Raw genomic sequence first — 16739 nt, forward strand, 5'->3', positions numbered from 1 at the left:
GTCCCGGAGCCTATTCTTCACAGCCTGTCCTTCTCTCTCTTTCCCTGGAGTGTTTCTGGGTCTCTGCAAGTGGTGGTGGTTGGCTTTCATTTGCTTTTTAAAGGCACTGCCCACCGCCAGAAGCTTCTTAGTCTGCTTTTGGAATTAGGTGCACTTCTAAAACTACAGCCGTGCCAGCAAGAGAAGTATCTCAGGGAAAGAATTCACATCGGAGGCTGAGCACAGGTGCCATACCCAATCCCTTTCTGCCGCCTGTGGCTGTGTTCCCTGATGATCTGGAGCGGTGGGTTACCTGTGTGCCACGGTGTTCGTTTATGTGGGCTTTGCTGTGGCCCCTGCGCCGGTAACCAGGGACTAGTGGGGGTGATGAGATGTGGGCATACCAGACAGAGGTTGAGGAGCTTCACGGAGAAGTGGAAAGAAGAGTTGGGCTTCTGCTGCTGACACAGGATGGGGCGAAGGCAGGGCAGATGGGGGGACGTGAAGGCGGAGCACGGCAGGGGTCTGGGTGCGGGGAACGTGCGGGAGCCTCAGCGGAGGAGGCTCCCGTCCCTGGCTGACGGGTCGGGATCCATTGGGAAGTGTTTAAAGGGTGCTGGTCTCGCAGGGCCTAGGAAGCTGCCAGAGATGAGGTCAAGAGGAAGAGCCTGGCACTGAGAACCTTGTGGTTTGGAAGTGAAACAACCCAGGATGCATCCGTGGATCCAGGGGGTTTCCACCTCTGTGCCGTGTGGTGGAACTGTCCTTGCTCGCGGGTGGGAATGGCTGGCCGGCGTGGGGAAGGCAAGAGGAGACAGGCTGCAGAGGGACGTGGCCAGAGGTGGCTCGCCACCTACCAGGAGATGGTTTACCTTGAAAGCCGCACTGTAATTTGGGGATAGAAATGACCGTTGCCTGAAGTTGGCCCCCTGTAATCCAGCTGATAATAGTTGCCAGCAGACACTGGGCAGGTGCTAAGTAGAGGAGTAGGCGCCTGGACCCCAGGGGGATGATCGGATGACAGTCCCGCGTTAGGGAGCGTCTGCAGAGGGCCAGGGGTTGGCAGGCTTCCCGGAGGCTGCACTGAGCGGAGCACTGTGCTGGGGGCCGAGAGGGGCACGGGACCTGTTCTCTGAGTTCGTGTGCATCTCCGGGGCGAACCCAGCCGCACAAGCACTCCGAGCTTAGGGTGGGGCAGCACGGCCGTGAGGACAGAATAACAGATCACAGACGTCGAGTCCAGGCGGCTGGGAGCAGCGAGGGGTTGGGGCTTGGGGGTCGGGGCCCAGTGGTTCGCAAAGCTGCCACTTTTCACGATGTGCCCCCTTCGTGGGGAGCTCCTGGGAAAGTCCCCAGTTTGGGTGGAACCTTGGCAGCTTCTTGACAGAAAGAAGCCTGAGCAGAAAGTTGCCTCTGGCCCAGAGGCCTCATTTTCCAGTGAGGAAGCCCAGGGTCCGAGCTGTAAAGGCAGCACAGGTGGTGAGAGGCTGGAGGGGACAGGAGTTGGTGGCCCTGTGGGCAGTGTTGTGTGGAGTCCACCTGCCTGACTCCCTGAGATAAAACAAAAGCACACCCTTCGTATCAGGGAGGCCAGAACTTCCCTCCCGGGAAGCAGAGGTGCCCTCTGGCAGCCCAAGGTTCAAGAGGTATCTCTTTGGTCTTTTCTGTGTTTTTGAAAATACAAACTGGTTTCCAGCATTTACAAGTCAGGAGATTTTGCTTCGCAGTCTGAGTTTCTGGCTGCTCTGAAAGATGGGAAGGTCTACGTGCCACCCCAGGCAGCGATCTGCTGGGGTGGCCCAGTTGTGCCTCAGTCCCCACCGCCCCCTCTGGTTCTTCCAGGCCCGCTTTGCTCCTTATCTTCTCTCTGGACCCTAAAATCTTTTGAGTTTGTTCCCATGGAAGTTTTATCAGAAACCCAGCATTGGAATGGGTCCAGGTCAGAGGTCTGAATTTGCTGAAATGACTTTTTCAACCTTGATGCCCACCCAACTCCCTGAGGGCAGACCTCTCCCACCACCAAGGGATTGTTGATGTGCACGCCCAGGAGCTGGCCTCGAGTCTGACCCTGGGGTGTCCCACATTCTGAATGACCTGGCCAGAGAATCCTTGCTTCCGAGCTTGGGTCGTCAGACGGTTATGGGTTTGCTCCCTTGAGTTCACTCACAGCTAGATCCTGGGTGCTTCAGCAGGCCTCTTCAAGGCGTTAGGGCTTCTGGAGCTATGTCAGATGCTTCCATTCGCATATTCCCAACTCAGCAACCATGATGGTCATGAGCGCTGCGATGTCCACTGGGCCAGGTCCCAGGCCGCGCTGGTGAGTAAGTTCCTTTGTTTTATTGTCTTTTCCCTCTCTCCACAGAGACAAGTTAAATGCCTTACGAAGACATAAGGAAAAACTGGAAGAAAAAATCATGGATCAGTACAAGTTCTATGATCCTGCTCCAAAGAAGTGAGTTGATTTAAGCTTCAGGGACTTGAACACAGAACAGAAAACCTTCCTTGTTCACGCTCAGGGTGAAACTTTTTGTAGGGCCTGTGTCTTCCACAGTGACAGGTCACCCCTGTGCATATCCCTCCCACATGAGAAAGATTTTAGAATTTCTTTCAGCCCCATCCTCGTGCTTGTCCTGTGAGGGGTGGCAAATGCCAGCTGACCCTGACGAGACACAGGCTTAATTGAGCCGCAGCCCTTCTAAGGGGGCAGAGAGTCAGTGGTTTGGGAGCCATTAAAGCGGGATGGAAGGGTTGCCTTGTCGGCTTCTTCTCAGGATTTAACGGGGTGTAGAAAACCATGTTTCTGTTTAGGGAAGGAACCTTGGATAGGACTCCAGGCCCAGCACTCACAGTCTTCAAACAGGGGCACCTTTTGGCCCTTATACAGATTCCTCTGGATTCACTGAACCCCAGGGCGGCTTCACAGACATGTCGCCTTCTCCAGAGGGCAGTGGGTTGCAGAGCTGAGCTGGCTCCACCCCCCAAGGCTGCCAGCCTTGTCCAGCACCGCTTCCCCCAGGAGTCGGCCCTGCACGTGGTCCTGTCCCAGCCCAGCCTCAAAGGCAGAATCACTGTGCATCCTTCAAGGCCTCTGTGTTGAAATCACACCACCACAGAATTTCAGAACCTCAGTCTCAGCCTTCTCTTTGACAGATGGAGAAGTTGAGGCCCAGACGAGGAAGCGGAGTGATTTGTGTAAACACAGTGCAGTTCAGTTCAGAGCAGGACTGGGACTCGGGTGTGGTTCTCTTTCTGTAACACCAGGAGCCTCCATTTCCCGTTAGCTACAGCTTCATCGCTTACTCATTGAATTCCCTGTTTTTAATTCACACGGCACACTCTTCCCTGCCCTCTGCCACCTCGCCCGGATTCCTCGGTGCCGGGAGTGGTCAAGGAATGCCAGCTTATTACTCTTACTGTGAACTTTAGCAGAGGATGAGGAGGAGTGTGTCACTGAACAGGGCATTTTGGCAGAAAAATTGCCATCTAATAGATCACATTAGCAGAGCGCTACTTCCTTTATTTCCCAGAGATAATCAAGAGTTAACGGGCGTACTTGACGTTCTGTTTTCCCAAGAGGCTAGTGTGAATTTCTGACCCGATACATGCTTCTAACTATCCCCGAGCGCATGCGTGACCGAGAATTCTGTTCTACCTCCTGAGCCCCAAATACAATGGTCATGGTGGTGGTTACTGGCCAGCTTCCCAGGCTGGTGATGGGAATCCCAGCCCACATTAGGGCACCCAGTAACCTGCTGGAGAGGGCAGTGAGGGTTGATTGTGTCCTAAAAATCTACTCCTAACTAGGAAAAACCACTGGATTGGAGCCAAAGCTTTAGTCAAACTCATCAAACCAAAGAAAGAGGGTTCCAGAGAACGATTGAAGTCAACTACAGACAGTCCTCCCCGGCAGCTGGAGTCCCCGGACCCAGCCTCGCCATCCGCTTCTCAGCCGCTCAGATCCCAGCCGGAGAACCCCGAGGCCACCCCGTTGGGCTCAAGCTGTGCAGAAGAGCGTGACATCCACAACGGGACCCTGGGAAAAGGTAGGCGGGCTGACCTGGCTGCAGGGGGTGGTCTAAGGGACCCTCTCATTGGATCGGGTAGAGGGAGATGGCGTGTGGATGTGCACACGTGTGTGTAAGAGCGTGACGGGGGTGTGCTGTGTACACGCACATCTGCCTCCGTATGTGTGTTAATAACCAAGAAAATACAAACCCATGTCGAGCGAGAAGCATCGCTAATCCTGTAGATGGTGGGAGCGACTCAAACCAAAGCTGGTAACCACGCAGGCACCAGAGGCAAGCTCAGTAGCATATGTTTGGGGGTTTCCTTGTACGTGTCAGAGATTTAGAGTAGACTATTTCTGTAGGGAGATCTCCGGCGCATTTAACGGGCAGTGTGCATATGTGTGATCTTTTGCAAGTCCACGTGTGACTCCAGTCTTTTTAACACTTAAATAGGCAGTCAGGTTTTCTTCTCCAGCCTGACCTGGTCTTCAGTCTTACCAGCCAGGGGGCCCGGCTTACCTTTCCATGAGGGCTGTCATTTGGAGTTTGCCGGGGGTTCTGAAATGGATTTCTAGTTGAATGTGCTTTATTCCGTCAAACTAAGAGGCTATCAATTATAAACTGCCCAATTACTTTATATACCACTGGCAGTCAAATGATGCAATGCTTTACCACTTAGAATTTTTATTATACTCTTGTTGAAGAGCTCTTCTAAAAGACTTAATTAGACAGATTTTTGTGTACACACATAAAAGGAAAATATGAGTAAAATATATTGGTCACGGCAGTGACAATTCTGTCACAGTTCCATCTGGCCCCAGTGGTGACTGTAAGACACTGTGGAAGCTGTATCCTGATTTCAGTAATGTTAAGATGGGGCGGTGGGGATGTGCATCTTAGAATCGATTAAACACAGCAGTTACTTCAAACAAGGTTAAATTTCCAAATTTACTTTTAAATATCATTTCATGGATTATTTATGCCAAAACTGCAGCCTGAATAATTTAAATTTTTATGAAAGACACCAGGACTCTCTGAAGATCAGGCCTATGCCTGAGACCCACACACTCTCAGGGGTGGTGGCTGACATAGCACTAAGGGCCTGTGACAAGCCACCCTCTGAGTGTGACATGTGCACAAGCCTTTCAGGAGGCCACATTCACCACTTCAGGTACTGCTGTGTCACTTTCAAATGCACAGAAGAAAATGCATTCACGCACACATTGTTTGGGGGCTAATGCTTGCACTCCCGTTCTTTACAGGAGGTCAGATTAGGTAAAAGGCTCTTGTGCAGGTAAATGATAATGAAGCTTAACATTGGTTTTTATCTAGAGGGGATCTGTGGCCCCAGGTTTTCATTTTGACTATTTAAATGTTTTTGACATTTATCACCTCAATTTGTATTAAAGTTGACTTAATTAACTATAACCAGCCTAATTGAGTCAGGGAAACTTTGAGAGGAAAAAAACGCTTGTTCCCATCCATGAATGAGCAAGTCAGTGATGATTATCAATAACGGCAGCCATGCATTGGGTGCTTTCTTGGGGCTCAGTACCTTGTCAGCTAATTTACTTTATCTGCCTTGGGTTTAGTCCTAACTACCCCGTGAGGTAGGCATGATTAATCATCCCCTTTTCAGAGCTTAGAAAGTGAGGCTTGACAAGGTGAAACACTTGCTGATATAGTAAGTGGCAGAACTTGGATTCGAACACAGGTCTGTCAACTCTGGAGCCTGAGCTCTTCACCAGCAGGTGCACTGCCTGCAGTTAAAGCTGAACCAACATGCTGCCTAACCAGGGGCCCCAGCAGAGCCATGGGCCCCAGCATCACATAAAGTCGGTCCCTTATCCTGTGGTGTGAGCACTGGCCACTAGATGGTGCTATAGAGGAAGAAATAATGGAGGTTCTGGTACCAAATTTAATTCTAAATCAGAAATTGGATATACTGGTTGTTTCTGTATGACATGTTCAAAAAGTTAGACCAGTTGTCTGCTCTGATAAGACTCTGTGATTTAAAGGTCATGAATTAGAAGATGCATAGGAGATCTAAAAGCATATAATAATTCTTGGTGTTGAGGGCTTTGGGGTATGAAAAAGAGGTACTTTGATTATTTTTAAACTCATCCTGCCAAAAGAGGTTATTTCAGATATACAAGAATTATTAGTGAATACTTCAGGTAGACTATTTCATTACAGCAGGCCAGAAATGTACTGTGTAGCATGTGAGCCAAATTGTCAGGGAGTCAGTCATTAAAATGGATGAGTAAGAGAAGCCGGGTCCTACATTAATAAACATTCTTATTTAATAATTTCACCCTTTGAGATTGAAAAATTGTCTAAGCCCTTCAGCTCCTTGAGCAATATGTAATTCTCTTCACGTGCTGAGTAAAGTGTTGGCACTAAGATGCCGCTAAATTAATTAAATTGAGGCAGAGCATAAGTGATTCACTGAGTCCTGATTCTGGTGTTGTCGTGGCTATTGTTTCCATCTTTCCTGGGCTGGACAGGATTCTGATTTCCTAAGTACATTGAGCTAATTTAGAGTCATTTGTTATTATTCATTTCATTTATTTGTTGTGTTTTGTTTTTTTTTTTCCTTTCTCTCGGGTTATCCTGGGGATAACAATTTAGCAACTCAGCGCAAAAAGAGTCCCTTTTTGAGAAGCAAAAGCAAGGACAAAGACAAGTCTCCAATGGCCCACCCGGCTCTCTCTAAACACCTGCGGTTCTGGTCTTCCTCTGACATCCCATCCTCTCCTAACGAGCCTCTCCCTTTTTCAGAGATTGGAGATTTCTAATCCTTTTCCTTTACCATGTGTCTTCATCGTGTATCCTCCTTCATTTCTGAAATTCAAACAATCGAAAACAAACAAACAAAAAAAAAAACAGTACCTAAAGGCCAGATGACCTATAGCGGACCCCTCCTCCTGACCCCAGTTCCAAGCCAAACTTAAAGTAGCCAGCGTGGATTCTGATTTCAAAAGAGAAGATGAGTTGCCACACCCTCTGGACCGTTTCTCCAGTACAGCACAGCTGTAGGGGAGCCTCGGGACATCTGTGCACAGGTCCCTGGGCCAGGATGTCCGTGCTGAGTAAGTCCAGGGGCCGTGTGCTGCCCCCCTTCTCTCGCACCTGCAGGCTTTTGTCACGCCCGCGTGTAAAGCAGAGCTGGTCTGTTGTCGCTATGCTTCCTAAAATATACAGCCTCTGTCAAGTGAGTTTTTTTAAGACTTACCTTTAAGCATCTAAATTTAAAACCGCTGCCCTTTTCTCCTCTTTCTTTGTCAGAGCCCTGAATTGTTGGCTTTTGCCAGTAAGGTCCTTTTTAGAGGTGCTCTATGTTTTGAAGGATTTATTGTGCTCCATTCAAGCGTTTTGAATAATTGCATCGATGTTGCCCAGCCAGAGTTCAGTCCAGAATGAAGTTTTATGACTGTACTGTCGTTCTCTGACATCTTGGATGCTGAAGTGAAAGCAGCAGTGGACAGAAAGAACATCAGCACGCCAGTCACACCCAGAGCGGGGGAAAGGCTGGTCGATAGAGGCCTTTAGCTACTGCTGTTTTTTCTGTCTGCAGTCATTGTTGTACCATCTTCATGATTTTGGCTACATCTTTACATCACCTATGTGGTTACTTACATATTTTCCGTTGAATTGACTCACCGTTTCCACTTAAATTTATCCTAAAAGGAAAGATTATTACCTGTACTGTAAATGGAAAACCAGTACCATAAAAATAAAGTAACTATAAAAAATAAATACGTACATATTAAAATGCTGAAGTCGGCTGATGTGGCAATGACTTCATCTCACGCGCCCTGCCTTGGGAACCCTGGGCTGCTGTGGTCCTGGCCTTCCAGGCCTGTCCTCCGAGCATGTTGCTGGAATGGTGCTGTTTCTCTGCTGTTCGTGCTAACTGTGTGGTCATCTCCGCCTCCCCTCTGCTCCTCATTTTAACCTCATCTGTTGGATGTCTGTCCCATCCATCCCACCAGACTTGAGTCTTGCTTCTCATCAAGGTTACCTTTCAAAATCCAAATTTTACGTTGATTTCAAGTCATAAGATTTAGGCGCTTAAAACTTCACAGTGAGTCCAGACTTGGAGTGGCGAAGGGGCAGACAGGGTCAGGTCCGTGAAAGAGGCTGGAGAGGGGCCGAGATCCTGACAATGGTCGTGGCTCTGTGTCTGCAGCCTTGGGGCTGCCTAGAGTGAGACATTATGCAAAACAGCCCTGTCTTCATGCTAATAGGAACTCCAACTGCATGAAGTTTTGTCTCATATTTGGAGAGCCCATCCCCTTTCTTATTACTAGATAGTTGGAGGGTTTTTTTAAAAATGTTTTTATATAGGATTTTATTTAACTTTGACAAGAGTATGTCTTCATGGTAGAAAATTTAGAGACTGCAGAAAAGCATAAGATATAAGGTAAAAATTCTTCTTGTAGTCAGTCTCACCATACAGAGATTAAAGACTTCTTACCCTATTGTTAAGGTGACGGTGAATTTTTTTCGCAGATTATAAGTGAAGCCAGTTGGCAGGCTGCACATCCTGGACCTTCAGGGCCTCGGCCTCAGATCCGAGTGATCCTGAGCAGACATCGGCCAGGATCTTTTTAAATCAGGGATTTGAGTCATATACAGTGCTGTGCAGCAGGTGTGCTCTGTAGTTAATATGTTGGACTTTTACCAACATTTTGTTTGTCCTCTTGAGTTTTTCCTTTATTTCCTCCCAGCCAAAATTTCAGGGCTGACAGTTCGGCGCATCATTGGAGGTGGGCCCTCCGACACAGGCCTGTAGCCAGGGCCCTCCTGTTTAAACCACAGCCCGGGAGGTGGGCAGCTCAGCTTTTGTACCTGTGGTCCGTGTGCCCTGCCACCCCTGCTTCTAGGCCTCCGTGTGGTAGCCCAGCCTGAGCACAGGATTCTGCAGCCCCATTTCTCAGTGTCCTTCTCTGCCCCAGGTCCTGGGGACCTAAAGCCAAAGCAAGGGTCCCCGCACAGAGACAGCCTTGACCGCAAGGATGCCTCTGCTGGCCCAGCCGTGAAGACCTGGCCCGTGGAGCTGGGCCCCCGGCCCTGTTCGTCCTCAGCCATCACTACAACCCCTTCCAGCTCTACCCCCATCTCGCGGCACCCAGGCCGCACCAAAGGTGAGTCGTGGGCCCCTCACCTTGTCCAGAAACAAGAGGGCCGGGCATGTGGGGCTCAGGTTCCTTCCTAAAGACCCCAGGCTCTCAGAGCCGGGAGGGGTCTCAGGTTGAGAGGTGGTGAGCAGAGTGGGTAAGCTGCGGGCTGGCTCTGGCATCACACGGACACGGGTTCAGGCCTCAGCCCTGCCTGCCAGCTGGGTGGGTGACTCTGGACAGACAGCTTCACCGTCTAGAGGCCTGATCCCAAGCCACTGGTGGGAAAGCCCCGGGACCCACCCTCTCCACCACCGTGCAGGACTTGGTGGCACCAAGCGGCTCCAGAAGGGAGGTCCAAGTTTGGGCTAAAAGCAGGCAGCCTCCCTCAGCCCAACTTGGTACAAGTCTGGAGGTTTATTCTCTACGGAGGATACACAAGAGGGTCTCTGAACTGGAGGTCAGTTAGTAAAGTGGAAGGCAAGTTTCCCAAATGAAAAGCAAGGAGGTTGCAGGGAAGGCTTTACAAACTGAAGGTCTCCCAGGTTGCCAGTAGCCATGTGTGTTCACATCTTTAGATGTGAGATTAAAACATTCTTCCAGTCATCTGATCAGCTTAAGAAATTCCCAGTTGAATGTCCCTGTCAGATCTGTCCAGGTGAAGCCCATGGACACCTGAGGAGAGCCTCCAATACCAGAGACCAAAACCAGTGTGAGAGGCAACAGAGTAAACAGAAGCACGGAGATGAAAGCTTTACGATGCCCATCATTAATATAGTCAGAGATGAGCCAAGCTGTTGCACCCATGAAACAAGAATGGGATGCTACCAAAAGAGCAGTCAGGGGTGGGTGGAGCAAGCACTGGGAAATTTAAAATATGCCAACAGAGAGGAAAAGATAAAGCTTAAAACCAAAAATGACATTCTGCCGATAATGTAGCGATATGAAACTATCCAAAGAAACAGCTGAAAGAACGGAAAGCGATTGCCTCTGGGGTGTTAGAAATTGGAGAACAAGAAGTGGTTGTTATTTTTCATTATAATACCACCCACTCGGCTCTTGAAACCAGGGACTTGCACAACCTTGGTTTGACAAGCAAAGCAAAGACAGACAGGGTCCCTGCCCTCGTCCCAGTTGCTTACAAGTAGGAAGCCCGCTTGGGGAGAAGGTGAGTTGGGTGGGCACAGGGCACCCGGGCAGTCTCTCCCCACTGCTGGCCAGACACTGCAGGCGCAGTCACTTGCTGTTGGATGTCAGTGGAGCCGTGCCGTGTGCTGTCTGGAACAGGCATGCTTTGAGCCCGGCGTGGCAAGGGTGTCTGTTGTCCACAGTCATCAGTCTCCCCTGGTTTCCTGGGCTCTGGGGTACAGAGGCCCTGCCTGGTCTTGGGAAAGAGCTGGGAACACCATCTCCCCTGAGTGTTCCAGTGGTCTGTGTGGCTCAAGGTCCAGCCCTCCAGGCTAACCCTGGGCTGTCTCAGTCTGGACCCCATCCCTGAACCAGAGCCCAAGCCTGGAAACATCACTGGCCAGTCACACGTCTGCAGAGCATGCATGAGGGTCCATCAACACTGCAACCCCAGCACTGCCCGCGGCGATTCCCTGGCAGCCCAGTCCTCACACTCTGGGTACTCATCGCCAGTGGGCATGTAACCATCTTCAAAATGGACACCCCCCCCCCCCGCCCTTAGAATCAGCATTTCTTTAAGTAAATCTAGTTCCTTTTAGAGCAGAATTTAATAATCAAGATCTGGACACTACAGACTTGTCATTACTTTTAGACCCTTTCAGTAAAGAAAGGACACATAGATATTATGAGTTCATATCAATATTTCCAATTCCAATTTAACATTACAGGGATTTTTTCTTTCATTGCATATGCGTGTGTCCTTTTCTTACACAGAAGTCTTGTCTCTTGAAACATCTACTTATTTTTCCTGAAAATACGCAGTAATGGTAAAAAAATTATATTACTAACAATAAAATTACTAAGTGATGTTTGTTTTCTTGTAGTTCTTTCAGTTCTGAGATTATATCTCACTAAGGATGCACAGAGTTTTATATTCAAAATTCACTGGAATTTTTTTCTCTAGGTGATTATGTTAGCAGTTTGATATGCAGTAAGGTTCATTTGTTTCTGTTTTCAGTGTTAGAATTTTTTCTTTTTAAATTAATGCTGTTTTTTAATACATAAAATATTTATGTAATTTAAAGCTAAAGTATGTAGGAAGGCATGCTTAGATTTCTAAGTCTCACATCTCTCCCTTTCCCCTCCATTCCATTCCAAAATCACCCTATGGATAACCTTGTTTTTTGGTTCCTTGTTTATACTTCCAGTGTTTCTTTTTTGCAAAAATAAACAAAATAATGCACCTTGATATTTTTTTTCATTTAGCCATATGTCATGGAGACCTTCCTCGTTCTTTTTAAGAGGCGCATAATAATTAAAATGGTGGTATGACAGTTCATTCAACCAACCAGTCCCCAGAGTTTATCCCTAGAAGTAGAATTGCTGGGTCAAAGGACAAATACAGATATGCTATTCCTAAGTAAGATGCCATATTTTTTAAAAGTTTTCCAGAAAATCCTGATATTAGCCAGGTTTAACGACCAATAACCTACATATCACTAGCCATGTTATACTGTAGTAATCAAGGCAGCAAGTTTTCATTAAGCCACTACTTTGAGTTGGGCATTAGGGGAGAATTCAAAATGTAGGCTTCTCCTGCCTTCAGTGAGTTAAAGGAGTTGTCCTGCCCTCATCTCCAGGAGATGAAACCTGCAAAGGAAGCAATTAGATCATACCTAACTTTTTTAAAAAAAATTTTTATTGGATTAGAGTTGATTTACAATGTTGTATTCCTTTCTGCTGTACAGCAAAGTGAGTCAGTTATACATATATCCATTCTTTTTTAGATTTTTTTTCCCATATAGGTCATTACAGAGTATTGAGAAGAGTTCCCTGTGCTATACAGTAGGTCCTTATTAGTTACCTATTTTATATATAGTAGTGTGTAAATCATACCTAACTTTGGGTGTATCTCACTGCCAGAACTTTTATAATAGGAATTGGGGGCAGGGGGGAAACCCTCTGGCCATTTGGTTGGACACAGGGTCTACTGTCAGAGAGAAGTGAGCAGGCTTGAGGCAGAGGGCATCTGAGTCCCTCTCAGGGAAAGGGCAGTTGCCGGGTGGCCTGTGCTTCCAGGTCTATTTTGGGTGAGGAGCTGCTGCGCCAGGGCTATTTCCAGGGAGTCAGCCTCTCCCCTTAGGTGCTGGATTCTTTCCTCTGCCTTCCTCCCGCCTCCTGAAGACAAGTGTGGTCTCCAGACCAGAACTGCTGGCACAGCCTGGCCTTGGAGGCTGGGAGGCACTCCCCAGGGCCCTAAATACTCACCTCCTTTTGCTTTGTAATCCTTTGGCCAGATCACTGCTTTAGTCTTCAAGTCTCTGTCACTGCACAGGTGGAAATGGGATTTGAAGTTAAATCTAACAGGAGTCGGGAGTGAGGGCTGTGCCAGCAGGAGGCATAGGGGGAGGGATGGAAGAGGCACGTCCACACTTCCCTCCCTCGCCTCCAAGGGCTGGGCGCTGCCGTGGCTCAGGTGCCAGTCAGAGGTGGCCGTCCGGCACAGGACCCCGTGTTTCCCTGTGGATGTTCCGGGACCCCTGTATCATCACCTTATTTTTACCACAGGCTATAATTCTGATGACAGCCTCTGCGAACCATCCCTGGAGCTCGAGTTCGCTCCCCACAGGCAGTACGGTGAGTGGTCAGTGCGATGTCCCCTTCCGCCTGGGTTCTCAGTCTTGTTCTTATCAACAGTGCTTTTCCTTTAAGCTAAGTCCTGTATGGAAGTCCAACACACAAAACAGGTGAAAGTGAAGTTGTTGTATGAAGTGGGAATGGGGGGCCCACAGTTCCTCCAGGCTCCTTCCTTGCCCTCCTCAGGGCCTGAGGATGTGACTTCTACTTACATACCTCCAGTGACGGGGAAGTCACTACTTATCAAGCATCCCACTTCTGGAGACTTTAATTCCTTTTGCTTTAAAGCACCCCTCGTGTTTGCCAGGAAGTTCTGCTGACCCACACAGGGAGCGTTGATTTCAGGAAGATCTGTCACTGTCCTCACTTGGATTTTAGTTGCCCAGAGTGGCTCCAAGTTATATTTAGTCTTAGAAATTGTTAGAAGCACTTGCCATTTGATTCAGGCATATTGTAAATTTAGGCAGAAGGGAAACCAGGAATTATACCAACCTTCTCAAAAATTATAAACAGCTTTGGGTTTTTTTTAAATTTTTGCAAAAAATAGTCATAGAAGCGTTGGAAGGTAATTCTTTAAAAAAAAAAACTCAAAGTTTACATTGAATTCAGTTTATTTCTGATCGACAATAAGTGTTATCTCTACCCTATCCATTGTCTTAAAAGTATTATGATACAAATACAGACGTTTCCAATTGACATGAGTAAAGACAGGCTCTGTGGTGAAACAGTTTGACACAGGGCGCCCTTATGTCTTTACATTGAGTGGTGGGTAACACAACAGCAGGGATCTCCTGCAACGTTTGGTAAACCTGAGTAGCCCAATTTATGGTTGTCAGCTGACCAAAAGGGTTTTCTTCCTAAGTATTCTGATTCCTTGAGCTTCTCTTATCGGGAAAAAGAAGGGAAAGGGGTTTTTGATGCAATGCTTAGATAAACAAAAGTGCTTTGGGGTCCCATTGATTTGTATCACGATTTTCTTTTAGTGAAACTTATTTCCTTTTTAAAGAGGGATGTGCTTTTTTTTAATTTCACATATTCCCTTCTCAAAGAGAGGACTTGTTCTGCTTTTATACCATGCACGAAAACCATGTATTTTTTGGCTCGGCCCCAAACCCCGTTTGCTAGTAAGTGTTTTCCAGATGCCTTCTATTTGCAGAGAACACATCAGCACTTGGGAACTGGGTGCCCTAAAGACCCAGAAAAACAAAAGCAAACTTGCAGGCAGGAGGGGAGGTGGCTTGTGAATAGTGCGTCTCCAGCTCTCAGTGCGGTTAACGCCAGCTGTGTGCTGGGAGGATGCAGAGATGACAGAACCACAGTCCCCGTCCCCCAGGGGTTCACGGTCCAGCAGGGCAAACACTGACACAGGGCAGGCTGATGAGGGCCGTGATGCTGAGTGCTGCTGGCGGAGGGGACCCGGAGAGGTACCCTGCAGGCCTTGAAGACCCAGCCTGCCCTGTGCCGTGTGGGCGGGGTCCCTCCCTGGACCTGGTTATTCACCCTGGGATCCAAGAGCCACCGCCACAGACCTGCTCAGGCACAGACAGCAGCCCGGAGGGCTGGTTCCCTCCAGCACTTGTCACCATAAAGGTCAGGTTTTCCCTTTGGGGCAGATGTGAATTTGACATGGGTGAGCCGAAGGACAGCAAACAGCTGGGAAAAGCAAGTGCTGGCTCTCCTGCTGAGGGTCCCAGCTCCCACTCCCGGGATCAGGGAGCTGAAGCCACCTGCACACGGGTACACACTCCCTTGCACACGTGTGCACACACTGCCGTTTCCTGGCTCCCGCCCTCACCGAGCTGCACTGTCATGGTCTAGGCAGGAGATTTTCACACGTGTTCCAGAAAGCTCTGTGCAGTAATAGGGGTGGGCATTCCCACCCCAACCCTTGGCTCACCCAGAGCAGCCGGTTTTTTTTGTCTGCCTTTTCAGTTCTGCATGAGATTTTCTTCGTTAACAAAATTGCTTTAAGCCACAGCCCTAGACCTAATTAAAAAAAAAAAAAAAAATACCATCGGCTGTCATTTCTGGACGGCCTACTGGGTTCCACGCCTGGCACTCAGGGAAGTTAGCTGTCCTCATGGGAGAGCGCAGAGGATCCCGAAGCCCGTCCTTCCTGGGGGCGCTCAGCTTCACTTTGGCGCAGAGTTACTTTGTTCCATAGTTTTCCTCAGATGAGATAGTTTACCGTTGGCCTTTAGGTTATATGTTGGCGTTTCCTTTCAGCATCCCGGCCGGGGAGCTTGGAGAGCAGTAGAAATGCATCCAGCGACAGCTCACCTCTTAACCTGAAAGGTGAGCCGGCCTTTCCTTCTGGGCACTTTGCAGTGTATGTGGATCTTTGACTCTGGGCTTATAGTATATTTGTAATTTAAAAAATACGGTTCCCAAGATCCTCCATGCATTCTGCGTTTGCATTCCTAGGCCACATCACGCGGTTTCAAGTGAAAGCCTGGAGTTTGGATGGATTGGGGTTCAAATCCCTTCACCCCCTCTGACAGGCTCCGGGCACCTGGGAGAGTCACCCATCCTCTGAATCCGAGTTACTTCGTCTTTAGAATGGAGAGAGTGACGCTAGTTCCATTCCACTGTGGTCAGAGAACATAGTGGATGGCTTTGATTCTTTTTAAGTTTTTTAAAGTTTATTTTATGTTGCAGAATATGGTCTGTCTTAATGAATGTTTCCTGTACATCTGAAAAGAATGTGTTTTCTGTCCCAAGACCACAAACGCTTACGCAAATCTTTTCACTTCTCAAGAGTTCACATGACCAGCCTCTAAAGAACACCTGGCACATAGCAGGTGCTAAATAAACCTTTAACTGTATGAACAGACAAGAGCTAATGAGTCTGGTGCCGTATAGATCCTAACAATTGAAACTTCAGCAGAAGCTTTCCACTTTTATCTCAAGTTACTTTGTTCTGAATTCTAAGCATTCCAGAGTGTTCTTAACATCCAAAATCCCAGGCTGGGAGAAGTGCGCCCTGGGTTCTCAGGCAGCGTCCTCTCTGTCTTAAGTGAGCTGGGGGCAGCACAGAGCCCCCCTGGAGACAGAGAGGGGGACTCACGTGTGTTCTCTGTGTCGCCCGCCCCGACCCCAGGTTCCTCCGACCAGCTCCACGGCAGGTCCGAGAGCTTCAGCAGCGAAGACCTGATCCCCAGTAGGGACACAGCCACTCTGCCGCGGGATGCCAGCACCCCGGGGTGCACTGCCCTCAGCCGCCATGAGTACCCCCCACCCCGGAACGGGCCTCTCCCCCAAGAGGGCGCCCGGAAGAGGGGCGCAGCCCAGCCCCATGGCGGGGTACGGCCCTGCTCAGCCTCCCCGAGCAGTGAGATGGTCACCCTGGAGGAGTTCCTGGAGGAGAGCAACCGGGGCTCCCCTTCCTCCGTGAGTGGCCCAGGGCTCAAAGGGACATGGCGAATCCCTCTTCCTTTGCTATCTCCCCAAACTGGGACAGTAGGCAGAAACCGTGGCAGCAAAGTCACAGAAAGGGATGGGGCGGGGGTGGCGTGGCCTAGGTGCAGGGCTGCTTGGGTGGGGAGCAAACCCACGAGCCAGCAGATCCCTGGGTGTCAGCAGCCAGCCCCAGACCTCGGAGGCTGTTTCTCCATCTGTGAAGGGAGTGGGCAGAACGTGGTGCCGGCATGGAGGGCAGGGATGCTGTGCGCCCCCCGCTGGGAGCTTCTCGAGAGAAGAGTGACCAGCACCCCACTCACGGAGTTAGCGTCTCACGAGGTTTTGTGGCAGAGCTCAGCATGCCCACTTCCCCTGAGCCTTCACCAGCAGAGAGCAACAAGTTTTTTCTATAAAGGGCCAGATAGTAAATATTTTAGGCTTTCCAGTCCAGACGGTCTCTGCTGCA

General features: G+C 49.1%; 1 protein-coding gene across 12 annotated transcripts in view; it reads left to right on the forward strand.

Moving 5' to 3' along the window:
- CCDC88C (coiled-coil domain containing 88C) overlaps positions 1-16739 on the forward strand; it is a 125218-nt gene that overhangs the window by 103313 nt on the left and 5166 nt on the right. For 5 of the 12 annotated variants that reach the window (XM_082451153.1, XM_082451159.1, XM_082451162.1 and 2 more), the window contains 6 exons: positions 2342-2431; positions 3784-4022; positions 8948-9136; positions 12806-12874; positions 15101-15169; positions 15975-16264. In XM_082451153.1, coding sequence (XP_082307279.1) covers positions 2342-2431; positions 3784-4022; positions 8948-9136; positions 12806-12874; positions 15101-15169; positions 15975-16264 — 946 coding nt within the window. Of the gene's footprint in view, positions 1-2341; positions 2432-3783; positions 4023-6617; positions 7079-8947; positions 9137-12805; positions 12875-15100; positions 15170-15298; positions 15535-15974; positions 16265-16739 lie in introns of those variants that run through there. The other 7 variants (XM_082451158.1, XM_082451157.1, XR_014260946.1 and 4 more) reach the window with 6 other exon arrangements.

Source organism: Balaenoptera physalus (genome assembly GCF_965194825.1).
Source record: "Balaenoptera physalus genome assembly, chromosome: 2".
NCBI lineage: Eukaryota > Metazoa > Chordata > Mammalia > Artiodactyla > Balaenopteridae > Balaenoptera > Balaenoptera physalus.